This window comes from Ambystoma mexicanum, chromosome 3p (assembly GCF_040938575.1).
Source record: "Ambystoma mexicanum isolate Mex_15411 chromosome 3p, UKY_AmexF1_1, whole genome shotgun sequence".
NCBI lineage: Eukaryota > Metazoa > Chordata > Amphibia > Caudata > Ambystomatidae > Ambystoma > Ambystoma mexicanum.
The window spans coordinates 1054074795-1054095736 of record NC_090925.1 but is presented as its reverse complement, the minus strand read 5'-3'; the positions used below and the strand labels follow the sequence as shown (position 1 = coordinate 1054095736).

Genomic DNA, 20942 nt, shown 5'->3' with positions numbered 1-20942 from the left:
TTGGTTTACCATTATTCTGCATATGTACTTGCGTTTATACACGTTTTGTTCGGGGAAGCCAGAAGTTTACAGAGTGTAATGCAAGCACACACACCCACCCCGTTAACGTGTGAGCCTGGAGGGGCGGCGCGGTCGGCACACACGAGTGAAGGCAGCCCGTCCAGCACTCACCCGTATTCTGCAGGGAGAGGCGGCCCTTCTGCTGGGCGGTGAGTTTCTCCCTCTCCAGCGGGCTCTCGGGCAGGTCGGTGGCCTCGGTGCCGCCCGCGGGCCCCAGGCTGGCCAGCTGCAGCAGCAGGAGCAGCGCCAGGGGCAGCGGCGTGCGGAGCGCGGGAGCACGCATGGCTGTGGAGGCTGTGGAGTGCGGGAGTGCGGGCGGAGCAGCGTGCAGCAGGGGCAGCTCAGCTCAGGAGGGCTCCGGGGAGGGACTGAGGCAGCGGCCGGCGGGGGGGCCTGAAATAGAGAGGGGCTCTGGTGTCAGCTCATGAGGGGCTCGCGCAGGTGCTCTCCCAGGGCCCGGCCAATCAGGGAGCGGGGGTGGGGCTGGGCCACACACCACTGGCAGAGGGAGTAACTCCCAACGTACACACGGCGCTACTCCACTCGTGCGCTGCATGCTTATTATACACACCGTCCACGTGCTCCGCACACACACACGCACACACACGTTCAACTTCGTCACGTTCACCACATACGCTCACCCCGCATGCCTCGCACTCACCTAAACACTAGGCATGCATTCGGCCCCCTTTCATGTGTTCACCACGGTATTCCCGGGCGTTCACCACTTCGCCATTTTATGCTCCCCAGGTGCACCAGACCCTCACCCACATTCGTCATAGTTAGCACGATCCTCACAGGTCACGCACGCCGCATGCGCCACACTCTCGCCATACACCGTAACCAGATATTCTAGAATGCGTATACAGGGAAGGAAGGACAGCTCAGGGGCAACGCGCGTGTCTTGGATACAAGAGAAGGCGGTGCAATACACAGGGTCGATTCCCGCTCAGAAACCACGCGCTGGGATCAAGCGGCTTATAAAATAATTATAATAATATGCACCACACGCGGCGCATATTCTCGGCGCATAGGCACCCAATGCACTTACCACAAACCACATGTTCTTCACACGCTCAACACAAACATGTCACATGCCATGTCCACATCTCACCAGACAGACCACTTGCCAACCCCACCACGCCCGCACGGTTTCAGCCAACACACAGATTATTGTTGCCTGCACGCATAGTTGGCCGCCGCCGCTCTCAACATTCACACTGGAGAAATGGTGATATTTAAAAAAAAAAAGATTTACAGCAGTAATTCTGCATGACTGCACAGCTGGTCGACATCGTTTTGGGGGTGGGGGGCTAGTAATTTTCACAGTGAAAAATGGTGCGGTTTGTTAAGGTGGCAGCACGTGGCCCCGCACACCTACCCCACAAAACGACGTGTGGGTGTGTTTGACGGCACTGCGCCAACGTGTTCCCACAGCCGCTGTTTGAACCGTCTTTTCACATGAGAGCAAATAAACACCGCGCGGCCGCTTAGAAGAGACGCAGTTCCAGGGAGCTCCAATGCAGGAAGACGATGCATTGTAGGGAGGAGGAGGAGAGGGGAGCAACGCAGCCGCTGCAGATGATCCCATTTTGGGCCTACTGCAGTTTCCCCCGCGAGAATCAGGAAGACTCCGCGACCTGCAGGGAGACTGGCGCTGCCTGCATTTTGGGGTTTCAGCGCAGGTCCTGTATTCACTCCGCCTGGGGCAGTCCATGCATTTCTTGCCTCCAGCCCCTCTTGATGCATTGCCAAGCTATATTCCCCCAAATGGGTGTCGTGGGAGGGAGGGGGCTGGCCGACACACAATGGTCAATGGGACAATCTCCCAGGCCCCGGCTCCGCCAAGAGCAAGTCTTGTCCCTACCAAGGAAATGGCAGTCATGTTATTGACTGACCTTGGAAGGTTGAAAGGCGGAGTCGGTCCGCGCTGCACACGGGCGATTGCAGCAGGTGTGTTACCAAAGTGAGCTAAGTTAACACTTAATTACCTCCGCTGACACCCCGTGGTATTGTTCACTGTTGTAGTCAGTGCATATGGATGAAAGGTACACATGGGCGTGCCATCCGCACTGTGTTCTAAAAGGGAATTCTGGGAAACGCACAGACTTTCGTGTGGTGGAGTGTCGGGGGCATTCACCTGCACTGTCCCCTGGCGTTGCAGGCGCAGCGCAGCAGAGCACAGGCGTGCAGGCAGGTACCACCCGTTCACGCTAGGGGGAGTTCAAGAGGATGGAGTGCGAAGAAAGGCTGCGTGCGTGAACACTTCACACATGTACGTTCATGGCATTGGATTGCACACGACAATGCAGGTCAGGCTGTGCGCAAATAGCACGCACGAAGAGAACACGCGTCTCTTTCTGTGTACAGCTCTGTCTGCCACTTGGATGCCCAGTAAACACATTGCCTGGCAGGTGTTGCCAGAGAGTAGACGGTGGGACACAGCCACGGGGCTTGGCGCTCTCCGAGGATCTGTCATAACCCCGAATGACCTGCAGAGGGCGCTGCTAACAGCGGCCTCGGATCAGGAAGAAAGGGGCCCCTCAGCACACTATCTCGCCCCCTGCGGCTTGCACGGTCACATCCTGCACTTTTCATGTGAACTTTTCCAGTTTGGCTGCCAGGATTTGTTTTGGGGACAGTAGCCAGAAAACCTTATTTTTCGTAAATTGTATTACATTTTTTTGCCAGCTGAAGACCGTTAATGAAAATAATAATAATGATAATATCAACAATGACAGCAATGATAAAACAAGTGGTTATTATTAGTGTTATTAATGTTATTGGTGTTGTTACAAATAATAAAAACATTGTTTTTCTTGTTCGATATTATTTTCTTCTGGCTTAATCGGGATATTGTTTGTGTGTGGCTCGATTAATAGTAATAATGATATTAGTAAAAATAACATTTGTAACACCCCTGCCGCTCAGTGCTGATGTGGTGTTCCACAATAGCCAGAGGAAGCAGCCCTCCAGCCATTGCCACTCTTTGGACTTCTAATAATAATGAGGAGATATTAAACAAGGTCGCGGTCCACCCTGTCAGTAACGGCCCGCCGCCCGCGTTAAGGGTTCCGAGTACAGCAGCGGTCCCTTAACGCGGGCAGCAGTGCCGTTACCAGCAGGTTCAGCCTGCCACAGGTTTTACTACCGACATTAGCACCCATGTAGTACCCTACACGAGTGCTAATGGTTATATTGGCACACTGCTGCTTGCAGCAAAGTCCGTTTTCCATGTCGATGACTGTAACATCATCAGCATGAAAACGAACTTCACTACCAGCAGCACTGCACAGCGCTGATCCGCATAACACAGGTACTTTCTTTTTTTCACTTTTACAAAAAAGACATCATTAGCACCCTTGTAGGATACTACATGTGTTCTAAGGGGTGAAGGGGGAGTGGGGAAGGAGAAGCAAGAAGGTGCTGCCTCCTAGTGCTTTAAGTGGCTGCAGCGGGTCATTATCGCTCCATGGCCGAAAGCCGCGACCGGAGATGAGCCTGCCACCATGATTGAGTCAGGCAACTGTTTGAGCAACGCTGTGGCTGGCTGGCTTCTGTGAGTCACAACTGCCTACAGGAAGCACACTGCAGCGTCTCCAAACTGTAAGTTCCTCTCAGTTACATCCCTTTGTTGCAGGCAGGCAGAATCATGCCTGCACCCGCTCCCCAGGTCACCAAGGTGTCTTTGACCCTCGGAAAACCTGGGGGCTGTGCGCTGCAGATTCGATCATCGAGCCCACAATTGAACATGGATCCGTGTATCTGGATACGTGTATTTGACAAAAAATGCATGAATAAATAAATAAACCGGGTCAGGGTCTGTTCCCACTCTGCGCACAACGTGGTTAATTTTTTTATTCATGCATTGTTTGTTGGATACAGGTATCCGACAAACAATGCATAAATAAATAAATAAACCATGTCTTTTCAAGGAGCGAAACCAAAGATGGAAAACCAGAGAAAGGAACAAGGGGATAACAGTGAAGTAAGGTGAGGGGGCAGGCGGGAAAAGGAGTAGACTAGAAAGTGAGACTTAAGAACAGAGGGAAAAGTAAGAGAGGAGAAGAGAGTGAGAAAGAAAATTGGTGAAAAAAAGCGATGCAAAGAGGGGAACTGAGAGAGGGAGATAAAAGACGAAAGGAGAGAAAAGAGCAGATTGATGAAAAAGAGAGATAAATAGGGAAAAGCTGTGGAATTCAGAGAAAAAAGAGGAGAAGGAGGTAGGGATGAAATCCAGAAAAGCATGAGAAAAACAGAGAAGATATAGAGGAAGAAAGGCGAGCAAGGGGAATGAAGGAACGAAAAAAATGAAGGAGCAAAGGGAGGTGAATGAACTAGAGGAACAACACTGTGAGAAAAAGTTGGAGCATGGAAAATACTTGAGAAGAAAGGGCACAGGAATTACTAGCGAAGTAGAAGGGGAGATTAATGATGAAAGGTGAGAGCGAAAAGGGGAGAAAAGCGATGGGATGTGGTAAGGAGAGGAAAACAAGGAGAACAATATTCAAATGAAGTAGAGAAAAGGAAACATGAGAAAGAGAAAATAAGGGGAGGAAAGATAGGCACACAACAGAGTCGAGGGGTGCATGCATTAATGAGATAACTATGGAAAGAGAATGAAAAGGAGGGAAGAAACACAAGAAAGTGACAGAAAACAATGTTATGGAAGAAATTTGGTAAGAGAAAAGGAGGAAAGTAAAGTTGAAGGTTATAATGGAGAAGAGAGGTGAAAGAATGAGAGCAGAGGAGGAGAGGAAAGAACAGATGGGTGTGAATAGAGAGGATGGGAAGAGAAGGAGGAGAGGAGAGATGGAAGGAGTGAAATATAGGGGTGAGACTGTTGAAGATGTGGGATGCAATTAAGGCCCTGGAACAGAAATGCCTGTCACCTGAAAAATTGCATAAAACAGTGCCACTTAAAACGGCAGTGCTTTTCTTTCCCTGGCACATGTGTGGCAAGCATTCAAACATTTCACCAAGAATGGCTCTTTCATCTGAATCACAAGGAGTTATGCACTGCATGGAAGAACAGCCCTGCATTTGATTTATTCCATATGGACATCAAAGTTATGCACTACGTCCAAAACGGCCTTGTTTTACTGTTAAATCACATGAAGGGCGAGGATTTCAACATTGCAAACTGACAAAGCAGTGCTCTAAAACACTGCAAATGAAAAATGGCTTGGCTTTTTCTTTTTATCCCGTGTCAAACAGAGAGCCCTGTGCAGGGGGCCTACCCCTCTGTGTCAATGGACCTGCAGCAAATGCAAACCCACTCAAAGGAAAACATTTAAAAATCCCATGACCTACAGAACCGCATTTCCAACATTAGATGAAAAATACGGCTTATACAAGTGTGAAAGAAAATAAGAAAAATTACGTTAAAAACCAATATGAAAGGATATCTTTGCTCAAACAAAAATGTTAGTGAAATATGATGCGAGTGGGGGGTTGGCTAAGCAATGTACATTATGTTTCCCCCCACAATACTTCAATCAACTTGTAAAAGGTTCAAAATACCAGTAAAACCAGTTTTTGGGCTCAGGCACAAAACTCAATTGAAAGCTTTGACTCCCACTGGAAGTTGCACCTATATGTGAACCACTCTGCAATGACATGTGATGTGGCTGAGGGTGTTATAATTCCCGTCTCTGCCAGACTGGAAGGCAGTACTAGCAGGGAGGACATAGAAAGCAAGTGGGGCTAGAGCTTGACCAAGAAGTGTGAGTTCCTCTGCACCCACTATCAAGGAAAAACTGACAAACTTGAAAGAGTGTAATACAAGTATTTTGTTGCAAGCTGAGCCAGGGGAAGAGAGTTGGCTGTGGGGGATGAAGCACCACCCTCCCATATGTGACAGATCCTCCAAATTGACATTAAAGGATTGATTCATTTTAGACATTTTTCGCAGCACTCAGAATAAGAAATAATTTCATTGAATGCTATTATTCCATATGATTTCCAGGGGGTTCTGAAGAGACTAAGTACTTCTTGGACTTTGTGGACTGAAATGTCCAGTAAAGACTCGTTTCTGGCTGATTTAAAAATGGGACAAATATGAAAATTGGTGGAAAGATGGAAATTGAGAATATGAACATGATTAATCATTTGCATAGTTACAACTGTTATGCATTTCATGTAAAGGACACAAATGTGCCAAAGGGCCATGCTATCTCGCACGGAGTAGGCGATTGGCTAGTCTAATTTCCTATTACTCACTGAAACCGCATATCTATTTCTTATGGTGGTGGCTAGTATAAGTTTGAAGTTATGATACATAAAACAGTTTTGCTGAAAAGTGGACCTGGGAACAAAGAACTACAATAAAATACAAACAGACAGATGATGCTCTCTCCCCTTGAACCAATAAGGCCAGGGGGTGGAAAGAGGAATGGCGAACTGTCCTATCCCAGAGTAGGAGTAATTCTAGATTACTCCCCCTAGATTGTAAAGTGAATGATGCCATTTGGGCTATATAAAGGGGGACTGTACTAGACAGAGAGACACACACACACAAATCCAGGGAGACAGGAGAAGGAGGCAGCTGAACCATACCACCTTTCAGAGTGCAGAGACCAGACCCCTTGTCTAGCTGTCCAGAGTGGCCTGAGATCCAGTTGGCTGTGCAGAATCCCACCGAGGAGAGTACAGAGACCAGACCCATTGCCTAGCTGTCCAGAGGGTCCTGAGATCCAGCTGGCTGCCCAGAATCCCAAACCAAGGCTTAACTTGTAAGTAGCAAATAACCCCAGTCCCAAATTGCATAAACCTCTCCTTTTGTAACATTTCACCCACTATTTCCCCCCATTGAAACACCATTGAAAGTCCCAAATTGCCAGTATAATTCGCTCACCTTCCCATGGTAGGATCTGCATTAACATGTGTATGTTAGCGTATTCCCTGTGATAAATCCCTCAGTTGTCTGTATACATCCTTAGCATTATTTTGAAGTACATCAATTAATTCCCCATTGAAATTCATGGTACAAGCTGGTTAAAATTCAAAATTAACCCCCTTGTGCCTAGTGTCTTTATTTAATAACTATAGTCATTAAAGTATAGCCTCAACAGAATTAGTCTCTGTGTAACTGGAAACCGAATTGGGCTGTGTATTGTGTGCATCACCCCACAAACTCCTAATTTGCATCTGTCCCATTGAAAACCCTAAACCGTAGTCCCATTGAGAGCAATACCTTTTGTGTAGAATGCTATCTGTTATGTGCCTCTGTCCTTGACCTTGAAAACTGATTTCCGATTTTGAAAGCTAAACCCTTTCCTTAGCTACCTGTCATTGTAAATCATGTGTGAAACAAATTTCCATTTGCAGTTTGTAGTTTTCTTTTGCATTTGATTTGTCCCCAAAATCAATTTTCCTACCTTGTTTCCATGTTGCCCTGGTGTGCTGATTAGTAGTCTCTAAGCTCCCCTAGCGCTTCAAGTGTAGCAACACAAATTTCCTTTATTCTGTCCCACAGCAGTTGTGAGTAGCCGTGCAAGTAATAAGCAAAATCCAATTTTGCTGTTTTGCTCCAAAAACAGGTTTTCATTTTCTTTTCTGGCTTGCCATCTTGGGGTCGTGGGCTTTATTTCAAATCAGATTTTTCTCCCTCTATCCCTACTTCTTGCCACTGCCTTCCATCCAAAGGGAATTAAGTGATGTTTGGAGGTGAGTGTTGAAGGGGGGAGTGCTTAACCTTGGTGCTATCAATTGCTTTAAAACAGTTTTTCTTGATTTGCCATTAAAGATCTGTAACCTGTGTTAGGATTTCTGAACCAATTGTTCTGTTGGAATCATTGCATTTGTGTTGCCCCAACACTGGTGGCTGTTGTTAAATTGTTTGATTTTTCTTTTTCATTTAACCAATAATTAATAAATAGTGTATTGATACTGTGACAAAGTGGGGGCTCGTGCCTTGATTGAGGTTAGAGTTTCCACCCATGACAGTCCAACACAGCAGACTAACCCATTGAAGGTAGTGTTACTTTTAGTGGCTAGAAAACTGTGTTACGCTGTAAAGGTGGCGTCCAAAAACCTGTAACCTAGGTATCAGGCCTGTGTCTCAAAATATTGAACCCTAAACTAGGCAAGAGCAGGGTAGAGATTTTGTCCTTGCATGGATAACCGAAGGAAGAACACTCTTCACAATGAGCACCATGGAAATTAAAATGGCTAGGTAGAACCTTCTGTCCAAATTATTCATTAGAAGGGAATGGGCAGAACAAAAACAAGAAACCTGGCTATCTAGTATGATTCAACAGGTGACCTTTATACACATGGATTTGTGGCAGGACAGTGGCCTGTTACATCAAGCCCTGAATGAGTTCTATATGACTCAGAACATCAAAGATGAGCAGATTAAAATGATCCAACTCACTGCGTACATGTACTTCTACATGATAGTCATGGAAGAAAGGTTCCAAGAAATTGCAACCTCTGTGAAAAATCAGTCTGAGCTTTTAAATCAAACATAGAGTGAGTTAAGGCAGGTAGAGGAGAAACTGTGAGAGAGCCAACATTCTGAGTTGGAATTAGGAAATCTTACAAGCAGCTCAAGGAGGAACTAGTTGGCAGTACAACAAACTAATTCAGAACAGGAGGCCAAATTGTCTTCACTGAAAGAGGATTGTCAGTAAAGGGTTGATTCCCTGAAAGAGAGTCAACTAAAATTGAACCAACAAGTGACACAGAGTAGAGCCTGCTTAGAGGAGATAAGCACTTTAAAAATCAGATCAAGCAATTGGAAGAGGAGAATAGTATGTTAATCATGAAAGAGGTCCATTCCCAAACAGATTTTGACCAGGAACGCCAGAAGTTAGGCGCTATTAAACAACAGAGAGATAACCTTAGTGAACATACTTGCGCACAGTATCAGGAAAAAGATGCCCTGTGCCAGGAAGTGTGCAAAGTAAAATCAGACCTGGAGAGAAGTGAGTCATGTCTTCAGGAACTGAAAAATTAACGGTGCACATAAGGCAAATAGAACATGATCTAGAGCAGACTATACAGACAAAAAATGCTCAGACTGAGGAGATGTATCTCCTGCAACAGAAATGGTCTGAGTTCTCCCAGACAATACAAAAGGCCCAGAAAGAAAATGAGGCCCTTGCTGATGAGAATAGGGTACTCCAGAGCCAAGTAGTAGCACAAGGGAAGGTCATTGAAGCCAGTCAAGCCCTGATAGCAGAGCACAAGGCTCAGGCCGTTGCATACTATCCAGAAATAGGGGCTGAGAAAGAGAAATTTGAGAGGTTAGAAAAAGAGTGTGCTAGATTTAATAAAGACTTGAGGGACCCCGAACAGTTAGAGAGCTGTGGGGAAACCCCTGATCACAGTGAGATGCCCTGTGTACTAAGGGCCTCAAGCCAATTTACCACCCTATATGCGCAAGGCACTGCTAACTCCATGACCACAGGTTCACAAGAAGCAGAGACCATGAGGCAGTCGGACTCAATTAGGCCCAGCCTGATTGAGCCGGCCTGCCAACAGCCATAAGAGATTGATGGACGTGTATCCCTGTTCAGGTTCAAAAATATTGTGGCCAATGTATCTGACCAAGAAGTCTCCTATGAATAGAAAATCAGGGAGTTAGACTGGCAGAACCATCAGCTACAAAGGAACCACCTGGTCCACTTTGCAGATAAAAAGGAGTCTGAGTTTAGGCCCCAAAAGAGCATCCTGAAAACCTCCACCCAATCAGGGAGGTGGGGGGAGTCCTCCACCAACCCCGGAAGAAGGGAGGATTCAGATGACCTTTCCCCTGTGCGAAAGAGGGAGTCCAAGTGAAGTGACCCAGTGAGCCCACAGTACAACAGGGGAGAAGATACTATGCTGCGTCATTCTGGGAGAGACTCCCAGGATCAAAGAATCAGGGAGCACTTAGAGGATAGGGATGGGACCTCAAATAGCAGCAGCTCTGAGTCTGAGGGCGAATGGACTCAGGTGCAGCAGAAAAAGAAGGCTGCCAAACAAAAGAGAACTCTACTGAAATACCCCATTAGACAGATAAAAGCTATTAATAAAAATGCCAAATACTCAGTCTGGGAGCATCTGAAGATGCATAACCAGATGGTGACATCATTTGTCATCAAAAATCTATGGAGTTTGCCAAACGGACATTCTCGCACACCCGGAAAATGATTTAGTGGCCACCATACTAAACTACAGGTTGTTTCGCCCATACCTGAAGAATTGGGACCATCAGCATGTGAGCATTCACCATACTACCTGGTCCTCAACAGACCTACATGTGTGATCACTGCTAGCATTCACAGGTTGTTTGGTGTATTTACAACCCGATGCCCTTCAACCCAGACTGTGGCACTTTTTTCCCACGAGCGCACCCATATCATGCAGGGATGTTGCACTGATTAGAACCTCACCAACTAACTCTCTACTCTTTTCTATGTCTTCTATGATGCCAAGTCCTGATGATAGTTCGGAACTATCTTCTTAACCAAGACATCTGTTAGTCACTCCATAGTTACACCTTTGCCCGAACTGGAAACACAAAGAGAAGTGTCGACGAACTTTGAGATGAGCAATGTATTGAATAATAGCTCATGAATACCTTTGATGTTTTATACACTGTCAAAACAAAATGACTGCTATGTTCCATGCATTTTGTATATAGTAGTCACTACGGTCGCTTTTATACCTTATGTGTTTGTTCCACTGTTTACACCATGCACACCTTTCTAGAATAAATTTGATTTTACTTCATGTGCCCTACTGGTGTAATCTAATCATGTTACACTAGGTTTTAGATTTGCGCCAACCACCCTCTAGCGCTACCAGGGAGAGATAGCCTTTGACCCAGCTGATACTGTCATAACCCTTTTGAGTCAGGCACCCCATCACCGAAAAAGTGGGTACCTTACCCTCCACTCTTTGTCCTCTGGGAGAATGGATAGTTATCCTTCCCGAGAGCAGTCAAGATTTGACTCTAGACCCCCATATCAGCCAGAGAGGGAGTCACAACTGGAGCGCCAGGTCCAGAATTTGACCCAAGACCTGAGTCGCGTGTTGAGGGCTCAGCAGAACCCTCAGATGAGCATGGCTGCTCGAAACAGCTCAAATCCAGGGTCTGGCACCCCGGAGCAATGACGGGGAGAGAACCCCGACAACCAGAAGGTCCCAGAGGAGGAGGCCAAGGAAGAAGGGGGATGCAAAGCCCTAGAGGAAGCTTCCTTCCTCAACCGTGAAAAGCCCCTAGAAATCTCTGAACATGAACCCAAATCTCCTACTCAGAAAAGCTGCAACCTTTTGAACAGAGGGTAAGTAGGAGAAACAAAGAGACAAGGAGGACCCATTTTGTGGAGGAGGACCGCGTCCTCTATTTTAAAGGTGAAGAATCCTTGGAGGATTCTGGGAAGAAAGTCTTCTCTTTCAAGGATCTGGGGATTCCTCCCAAAGAGAAATCGGTCCCAAAAGACCATAACTCAGGCTGGATAGGTATGGGGACTGACCTAGAATCGCCTATCCCTGAACCACAGAAAGGTCATCCTGATAGATCAGAATTGAATGAGGGATCCTCCCCACAAACCGGTTCAAGTGACTGTCTCCGGGGAAAAGGGGGAAAGCACAGAATCAAGGGAAAAAGGGGATTCCTAAATCCCAGCAATCTCAGGATGCCGAATATTATTTACAGATTAATGAACTCCGACACAGAAAACTGCGCAAGATCCCACTTTGTCAGAGCCCAAAATAAAGAAATTCACTGCCCAGCTGGCTCAAAATGCCCATTTCCTTTGCCACCTGGAGGAGAAAGAAGGTAGGTTTTATGCCCCTGTCCAGGTGCAAGGGCAGTGTGCAATTGCAGCACTGGTGAACACCAGATCCCAAGCCACTCTTCTGTTCAAAAGGCCATTTGAGCAACTTAATTCAGGAAGGGAGAGAGTCACCAAATTCCCCTCACACCTCTTCTTGGACGACTCCAGAACTTCGATGGGAATGACATTCCCGTCGAGGGGACTGCAGATCTGGAGATCAAAATTGTGCGACACAAGGTGAAACACCCGGTTATAGTCGTAACTCCAGAGGGGCCCCCTGTCCCTTAAGGAATGACCTCTTTCGGAGGTTGTCTGCACTAATAGACTGTGTGAACAAGGTCCTCTTGACACAGGCTAAGCGGGCAATAAAATTAAAACAGAGTACCAACTCTGTCAGTCTAAATGGCACATGCCACATGGTTGAGCAGCGATCTGACAAAATTGAATTCCATTTCAGGAACAATCAAGTCCCCGACATCACTGTAATTGCTGTAGGACAACAAACTGGTGATGGGAACCCTTCCTTCCCTTCCAAGTGGCATACTACACTGGAAGGAAATACCCTGAAATGTTATTCCAATCCACAATTTGAAAACCCAAGTCCCATGATAAAAAGTGATGAAAAGCCAGCTCAAAAGTTGGCCGATATTCAGAAAAAGGGTGGACAGCTGTTCCTCCCTATTCAGGTAAATGAGGGTGGGGGGCCTGTTCTCACCAGAGTATGCCTTAATAATGGAAAAAGCTTCATCACCGAAGTGTTATTCAGGAAACTCCCAAAAGTTCAGATCATTCCCACATTTAAATTGATTGATAAGTGGGAAATGGGCCTGGAAATTTCCAATTCCAAACATGTCCTTCCTAGCAGGTGCATTTTAAACATTTCCATTGGTGATAAAAGCATAGAGCATAATTGTTGGGTTGTGTGAGTAGTCCCCTCTGCATTCCACTTAGGCAGTGACATTCTCGATCGGTTCGCAATTAATTTGGACCTCATTATTTATAAAGCCTGGTCACGACTGAGGGGTAGCCCCATGGGCTTTGACAATTCTGAAAAGGCATTCGGTCAGCTCAATTGCTACCATATGCAGTTGAAATTCAAAGTGGAGAGGAGGCCACCATCACAGGATGGACGCAACACTTCCCAATTTGCCTAAAAATTAAGAGAGGACAGAAACTCCAAAACCTCGACACTTATGTACATTTAAACCACCATCTCCGACAGCAGGGATTGGGTTTGAACCTGGCACCATTTGCTGACTTAGCACACAACATCATTCCAATATTGGTGGATAAAAGCGTCCCTAGGAGTATCACTCTGGGTGCAGACATCTTTATTGAAATGACGGTTGATGACCAACAATTCTCCATGGATTTAGGGAATTAAATCATAGAACCGATCCACAAAGACTGCTATGACTGTGACAATGACATACCACCAGAAAAGATCTTTACCCGGCAAGGCGGACCTTTCTTTGTGTACTCTTCCTGCCCTTACGGGGGGAAGAGATGACATGTAACATTAGGGAGGATGAGGTGATATTCTAGGTCCACAGTAACTGCTCTCCTACCTGAAACCTCCTGTCCAGGTCCACACCCTAACCAGAGATCTCTCCATGCAGCTGGAGGATACTGCGGAGATTGCAAAACCTGAGGTCTTTCCAGGCTTCAGACAGATGGTTGAGGAATGGGTCAACCTCGCCGATGCCTGTGAGACCGAGGAGCAAAAGCAAAAGCTGAAGCAGGTGTGTTTAGATTTTCAAGAAATCTTTGCTGCGGACTCGTACGACTGTGGGCGCACCGAGATACATTCTACATCCATTCCCATGGATCCTGGGATGACTTCCGTATTCATGAAGCAATATCGCTTGCCTCTCGCACCTATGGAGTCCCTCACGGAAATCATAAAGAACCTAGAGTACCGTGGGATAATTCGTCCAGTCCACAGTACCTTTAACAATCCGGTACTGGGGATTCTTAAACCTAATGGCCAATGGAGACTATGTGCAGACTTTAGGGAGCTGAACAAATGGGTCCACATGTCCTGATGGCCTCTTCCCTACATTGACCAGGGACTCCAGCGGTCAAAGGTGTACACTGCCATTGACCTGACCAATGGATACTGGATAGTACTCTTAAGTAGGGAGGACCAGTTCAAGCTGTCCTTCACCTTTGGGGAGCAGGAGAACACGTGGACCCAAACTCCCTTCGGCGATATAAACTCTGGCAATTCATTTAACATCTTTCTGCATAAGGCCATGCCTGACTTTGGTGAAAGGGGTAACCTGGCCTATGTGGATGATGTCCTAATTAAAAGATCAACTGTGGAGAAACACAGTGGAAATCCGCTATGTTCTGACCCAATTGAGGGTTGCCGGAGCAAAACTGTCCTTTCAGAAGGCGCAGTGGTGTAGGACCCGTGTGAACCTCTTAGGGCATGAAATCACCCCTGGGGTTCTCTGTCCACAGGCGAAAAAAGTGGAAGCACTACTAAAACTGAAAGACCCCACAAGTCTGTGTGAACGTAGGAGCCTTCTTGGACTGACTAATTACAGTAGAAAGTTCATAGAGGAGTATGCAGAGGTCATGAGACTCCTGGTCCATTAAAGGCTGGCGTCAAGTGAGAGTGGGGTCCAGAACAAGCAGAGGCAGTGAAACAACTGAAGAGAAGCCTCTCACAAGCTCCTTGTCTAGTTTACCTCGTCAACAACAAGGAGTTCTTCTTGGAGACATGGTTCTCGAATACATGCTTAAAAGCGTGACAAGGTCAATAAAGTAATCTCTTATGCGACTAAGACTTTATCCTCTATGGAGGAAAAATTCAACGATTGTGAGAAGGCACTTCCGGCAACGGTGTGGGCATTGAAAAATTACTGCCTGTTCATCCAGGGGGAGAACATCATCATCGAGACTCCTCACCAGCATTTTCAATACCTCAAAAGTGACAGAATCTGGGTAGGGAATGTAATTACAGAATTACTTCCTGGATTGTGTCCATGCAAGGTTTTCTTGTGGAAGTCAGATATGGCCAAAACAAGAAGAGTCCCCTCGCTCAAGGTTTGGCTGACTTGCATGATTGTGAGAAAACTGTCTCGAGAACAAAAGTCTCAAAATACAAGACAACATGGAGGCGTACCTGAATTACCTGCACAAAGTCTATGAAGAAGACACGTGTCAGAGGATGCCCACAGTTTATGTGGATGGGTGCTGCTACCGTGTTGATAAAAACGGGGAAAAGGAACTGGTGGCCAGCGTTGAGAATGCCTGGGTGAATGATGCCTCGGAGCCCTCCGCTGGGTACAAGATCGGTCCCCGCAGTAGTCAGGTGGCAGAGTTGATGGAAGTTCACCAGGCCATCCTCACTGCTGTGTAACACCGACTCCATGAACTGGTCATAATCACTGATTCAGATTATGTCCAAAACGGGTTCGTGGAGCAATTGATTAATTGGAAAATCAGAGGCATGTGCTGTGTGCAAACCATAAACCACTCAAGCATGGCAACCTAATACAATCCATTGATGATCTGGTCACCTCTAATGGGATGACCATCTACTGGAAGAAGATCAAGGGACATTCCAGAATAGAGGGATCAGACAAAACCGGAAATTACCTGGCTGACCAGTTGGCCAAAACCAGAGCCATTCAGGGGGATCTCCTTGAGATTGAGTACCTGTTGGGGGAAATCCAGGTCACTGTCATCACCAGGTCCCAAACACTTGCCCAAAATGAAATCCTAACTGCCCAGGGGAGTAAGGAGAGCCCAGATGCTGATTTGATTACGGCACAAAAAGGGGATAACATTATTGGGAAATGTTATCAACACATTGAAGACCATGTGAATTTTCCTCTGACTGATTCCGATTACATCGGGAAAGAGGATCTCTGGGTGTTGATGAAGTTTCCCAAAATGTTCTGAATTCAAGACGGTTTGTTGGTAAGTAGATCCATCTTTGGATGTGACCAATGGGTGGTACCTACCTCATTCCAAAGCCTGATGCTAAGTCACGCTCATGATGCGGCCACAGCCGGTCATCAGGGGTTTAATACTACTTTGGAAATCTTGTGTAAGAGGTCACATACTGGCCACACATGTGTCCGGACGTCGACAAATATTTGAAGGGGTGTCTTGTATGTGCACAATTTCAGCCAAGTTCACTCACACACCAAGCTCCCCTCCAGAAAAGAGGGATGACACTGCATTGGTCAGATTTATAAGTAGATTTCATCAGGCCTGTGATTCGCTCCTCCACGGAAAACTAGTACATGTTAACCGTAACCTGCTTGTTTACCAATAGGGTGGAATGTCTCCCAGCCCCAAATTGAAAGGCAGAAACAGCAGCTGCCCTGATGATCAACAACATCTTCTCACGTTTCGGCCTACCCCAAAGGATTGAGTCGGACCAAGGAAGTAATTTCACCACTGCAGTGATGACAAAGATGTGGGAGATTTATTTATTTATTTATTTATTTATTTATTTATTTATTTATATCGCGCACAAAGCCCCGAGGCAACTAGGCACAGTTACATACTTAAGAAGGTCGTTACATGTAGTTAGGTACAAGAATTGGTTACAGGAGTACATACTTACACAGAGTACAGTAATGCAGTTATATACATTTGTATACCAGTTGTATACAAAGGTTGTGTAGGTATTAGGCAAATGCTTGAGCAACTATTGCGGGGGGTCAGTCCTGAAGAGCAATGGTTTTAGGTTTTTTCTAAAGGACCAGAAGTAGGTGTCATTTCTGAGATGAATGGGGAAGGCATTCCACAATTTAGGGGCTAAGGTGGGGAAGCTTGCTCCTGCTGCTTTCTGTCTTTTGTATTTGGGGGTGATGAGAAGATTGGTGTACTGGGATCGGGTTGATCTATTATATTGAGCTTTAAGGATGAGATTGCTACTGTATGGGGGTGCCTTATTCGTAATACATTTGTGGGTGAGCGTCAGAATTTTGAAATTAATTCTGTCCTGGACCGGGTGCCAGTGAATTTTTGTCCTGATGGTGGAAATCTGTTAATGTTTGGGGATATTTAAAGCATCTTGGATGGTGTTATTTTGGACAACCTGCCTTTTCTTTATGTTTTTCAAGCTCGTTCCTGCAAATAGAGAGTTTCAGTCGTCTATGCTAGATAATATTAAGGCTCTGGCCAAGGTGATGGAGTTGTCAGCCAAGAGGCATGGTCTACTAGCTCTTATCAATTTAGAGGTTTAGGCAGTCGATGATTCACCCGCATGACCTGTCTATTTAAGGTCAGAGAGGAGTCTATATACACCCCCAGGGTTTTAATTTCGTTGGCGACTGTAAAAGTGTTGGCGTTGATGTTGAACGATTTGTAAGCCTGAGGGAGGTTACTGAGTTTAGTTTTATTGCCAATGAGGATTAACTCAGTCTTATCATCATTAAGGCATAATTCGCTGAGTGCCATCCACGCCTGGATAGCCAGATACATCTTATTAAGGTTTATAGAATCTGTATCATGACAACCTGTAATGGATATTAGTATTTGCGTATCGTCCACATAGTTTGTATACGTGATACCCATATTGTCTGGTTTATCAAACAGTAGCTTGGTGAAGGCATTATAGAGTGTCGGTGACACACAGGAGCCTTGCAGCATGTCACAAGTTACAGGAACTGGAGGGGCAGCCGAGTTATCAGAGAAAACCCTCATGGTTTGGTTAGTTAGGAATGATTTAATCCACTTTATGGAGTCAGCTGAGGCGTACTTAAGATGCGGGCAAAGAATATCATGATTGACTGGATCAAAGGCTGCAGAGAGATCTAAAAGAAGAAGGATGCACAGTTACCCTTTGTTTTTATATTGATCCATTTGCATTTTCAAATCTAGTAGGGCAGTCTCAGTGCTGTGACCAGGCCTGAAACCAGATTTTCTTAGGCCCATAAAGTTGTTATCTTTTAGATGTTTTTGGATCTGCAGATAGGCTGCATGATTAAGTATTTTTTAAATAAGCACGGTACAGTAGTGATAGGTCGGTAATTGATAGGGATGTTAGGATCTAGAGCTGGTTTCTTAAGTAAGGGTAGATATACCTGGGGTAAAGATAAAACTCCATATTGCCTACCGCCAGCCTCTAGTGGGGGAGATAAGAGGTACAATAAAACAATTGTGAACATTCTTAAGAAGTTTGCGGTGGACTCTGGGCCTAGTTGGGACATCCGACTACTGCTTCTCCCAATGGCCATCAGATCTACACCATTTTCTGCGACCAGAATGTCTCCATTTGAGCTAATGACTGGATGAAAAATTGTGCTTCCCCAGCATCTGCTCTACAGAACACAAAAGCAGACATCAATTAATGTGTCCACAACACATGAATATATTGAGAATCTGAGAAAACACCTCCAGCATGCTTTTGCGTACGCTCAGCGGAATCTGGAAAAATCGACGAGGGGGTGAAAACCCACTAAGATTTAAAGACTACTAAAAAAGAATATCAAGTAGGAGACAGGATCTACTTGCACAATTTTCAAAGGAACCAATGTCATGATGCCTACCCCCGGGGAACCAGACCAGGTCCAGCAACCCCGGAAGCAAGCATCAAGTTGTTTTGAGCAAGCCCAAAAGCCCCTGCTAGGGGCTGTTTGGGTGCGGACCTGGCGCCCATGGCGCCAGGCTCACATGGAGAGTCAGTCCTGGTGCAATAGGTGCCAGGCTCATAGAGTAGAACTTACCTGATGCAGACCATGCTGCAAGCTTACCTGGTGCAGACCATGCTGCAGAGCTCCAAGCCAAATGAGGCTTGGAAGGGACTATTTTACCTAGGGACTATTTTTTACTCGGTTGGGGCTGGGGAAGAATACTTACCTGGGACTACTTTGGGGGCTATTTAAACCACGCCCGAAGAGCAGCACACGCTTTGCGTTATTCTGCATCCAGCAGCGTAACGCTCACCATGTCTGCAAGCCTGCATCCAGTCTTCTGCCACGCCCGCCTCGAGTCTGCAGCTCCTAGAAAAAGGGAGGAACAGAAGGAGAAAGGTTAGAATAAGAGCAAACCTTCGATCCTTACCAGAATTTCAGATCCACCGCACCTTCGAGCTGAAAGAAAAAAGCATTTACACGCGCCGCCTCGCCTGCTGCAGCGCCGCGCTGAACTCACCGGCCTTTGCAGCATCCTCACGATCCACCGCATCCTTCTGCACGTTCCCGCCGCATTCTGGCACCTAAGGGGAACACAAGAACAGCAAAGGTGAGCCAAGGAAATAAACAGAGGCAATAGTAACTACCCCCATAGACTTACCTGATTACCGCCGGGGGTACTATTCCTCTTCACGGGTCGGCGCAGTCTCCATTGCATCCTCGCCGCACCCATGCCCCTAAGGGGAACAAAAGGACGACAAGGTGAGACAACGGAACAAATAAGGGGAACTCTTCTCACCGCAATAGACTTACCTATTTTACCGCCGGAGGCATAATTCCCGAACTTCACATTTTCTCGCCACACCTGAATAAGGGAACAAGCAGCTTACATTCTGGCCTTATTTTATTGAACTGTGTAGGATAAGCCAAATCCTTACTTGAACTTCGTCAGCTACCACAAGGAACTCTTCGCTGGTGTCGAGCTGCAAACTGCAATTAATCGGACAAGAGTGAAAGTCAGACATGTGAACTCTTACGAACTACATATTTTTCGGAGTCAATATCGTTCTGGAACTCACTGATTCCTTCGAGCCAGTGAAGCAACTGGTTATCAACCCGCCCCTGCGCTCAATGCAGGATGGAGAGCTCATCTTTTCAAACCATTAGGTGAGACTATAAGAGGGGACATCAATGGTGATCTGTGGGGAGAACAGCGGGGGTGGGGGGAATTTACACTCAACTCCACGGGTGGTTAATTCCCTTTCTCCATTTGCAGAAGAATATTCCTACGGGCCAAGCAAACAAAACTAGGTGAGCCAGTCCAGTCCATCATCTCGGCCCTACGTGTCACATTGGTGGAGACCGCAGCTGTCCAGTTCAGATCGATGCCTCTGTGGGAGCCAGGTGAGCGTAACAACCAAACCAAGGAGTGGAAATTCTCCCTTTCCTGGTGCCGCACCTTTGAAATTCCTGACAAAATCTCACCTGTCGCCTATGAGATCCGCATCCCCATAGGAGAAATGGCAGAAGAAAAATGGGTCCCCATCAATCAGTTAAAAAGCTGTTATCCCAGACACGCTTTACGACTGATTGATGAGCCAAATGAAAATCGAGCAGAGGAACCATCAGAAGAATGAAAAGAATGGAGGAAAAAAAGACTGAAGTATTTAGATGCATGGGTCTATCTACATAACAGGGAGTAATTTACTTGGTGTTATTGTAAAAATGAAAAAGAAGATGTCATGAAAATTGCAAATTGTGTCGTTGTTCGGATGAGTAATTTACTTAGTGTAATTGTACAAATGTAAAAAAAATGTCATGAACATTACAAGTTGTTGTTGTTGTTCCATTGTTGTTAATCTTCCGGGAAAAACATCAGTAAATAGGACTAAAACGTGTTTTTTTCTATCTTCTATTAGAGAATTAACATCCTTACATTACAGCCCGGAGAGGTACGCCTCAGGGACCTGGAAGGTAAGGAAAGAAAGAGGGTGCTGTACCATACTCTCTAACCCAAAGATGAAGGGGATGCTGGAGTGCCACTTCCTGATGGAGGAGAAACCTGCTGAAGGAAACCCCACTCTACCCAAAGGTCATGGAAGAGTAGAGGGGGGAATCTGTGGGGTGCATTTAAGGCTCTGAAACAGAAATCCCTGTCACCTGAAAAATTCCATAAAACGGTGCCACTAAAACCGTCTGCGCTTTGCTTTACTTGGCACATGTGTGGCAAGCATTTAAACATTTCACCAAGAATGGCTCTTCGTTTGCTTCTCTTTCATCTGAATCACAAGAAGTTATGCACTGCATGGAAGAACATCCCTGCGTTTGCTTTTATCCATCTGAACATCAAAGTCAAGCACTATATACAAAACAGCCTTGTCTTACTGTTAAATCACATGAGGGGCAGAGATTTCAACATTGCAACCTGACACGGCTTTTGTTTTCCCTTTCATGTGAACAGCAGCGCTCTAAAACACTGAAAATTAAAAATAGCTTGGCTTTTTCTTTT

The 20942-nt window shown here is 46.0% G+C and overlaps 1 protein-coding gene and 1 long non-coding RNA gene across 2 annotated transcripts in view; one reads left to right on the top strand and one right to left on the bottom strand.

The window, feature by feature from the left end:
* STC2 (stanniocalcin 2) overlaps positions 1-465 on the bottom strand; it is a 74328-nt gene extending 73863 nt beyond the window's left edge. The window contains exon 1 of the mRNA XM_069652418.1: positions 172-465. Coding sequence (XP_069508519.1) covers positions 172-343 — 172 coding nt within the window. The 5' untranslated portion in view covers positions 344-465. The remainder of the gene's footprint in view (positions 1-171) is intronic.
* A 2843-nt stretch (positions 466-3308) lies between these two features.
* The window catches only part of LOC138579713 (uncharacterized), a 55838-nt gene continuing 38204 nt past the window's right edge, over positions 3309-20942 (top strand). Inside the window, exon 1 of the long non-coding RNA XR_011304123.1 lies at positions 3309-3376. This is a non-coding gene — a long non-coding RNA (uncharacterized lncRNA). The remainder of the gene's footprint in view (positions 3377-20942) is intronic.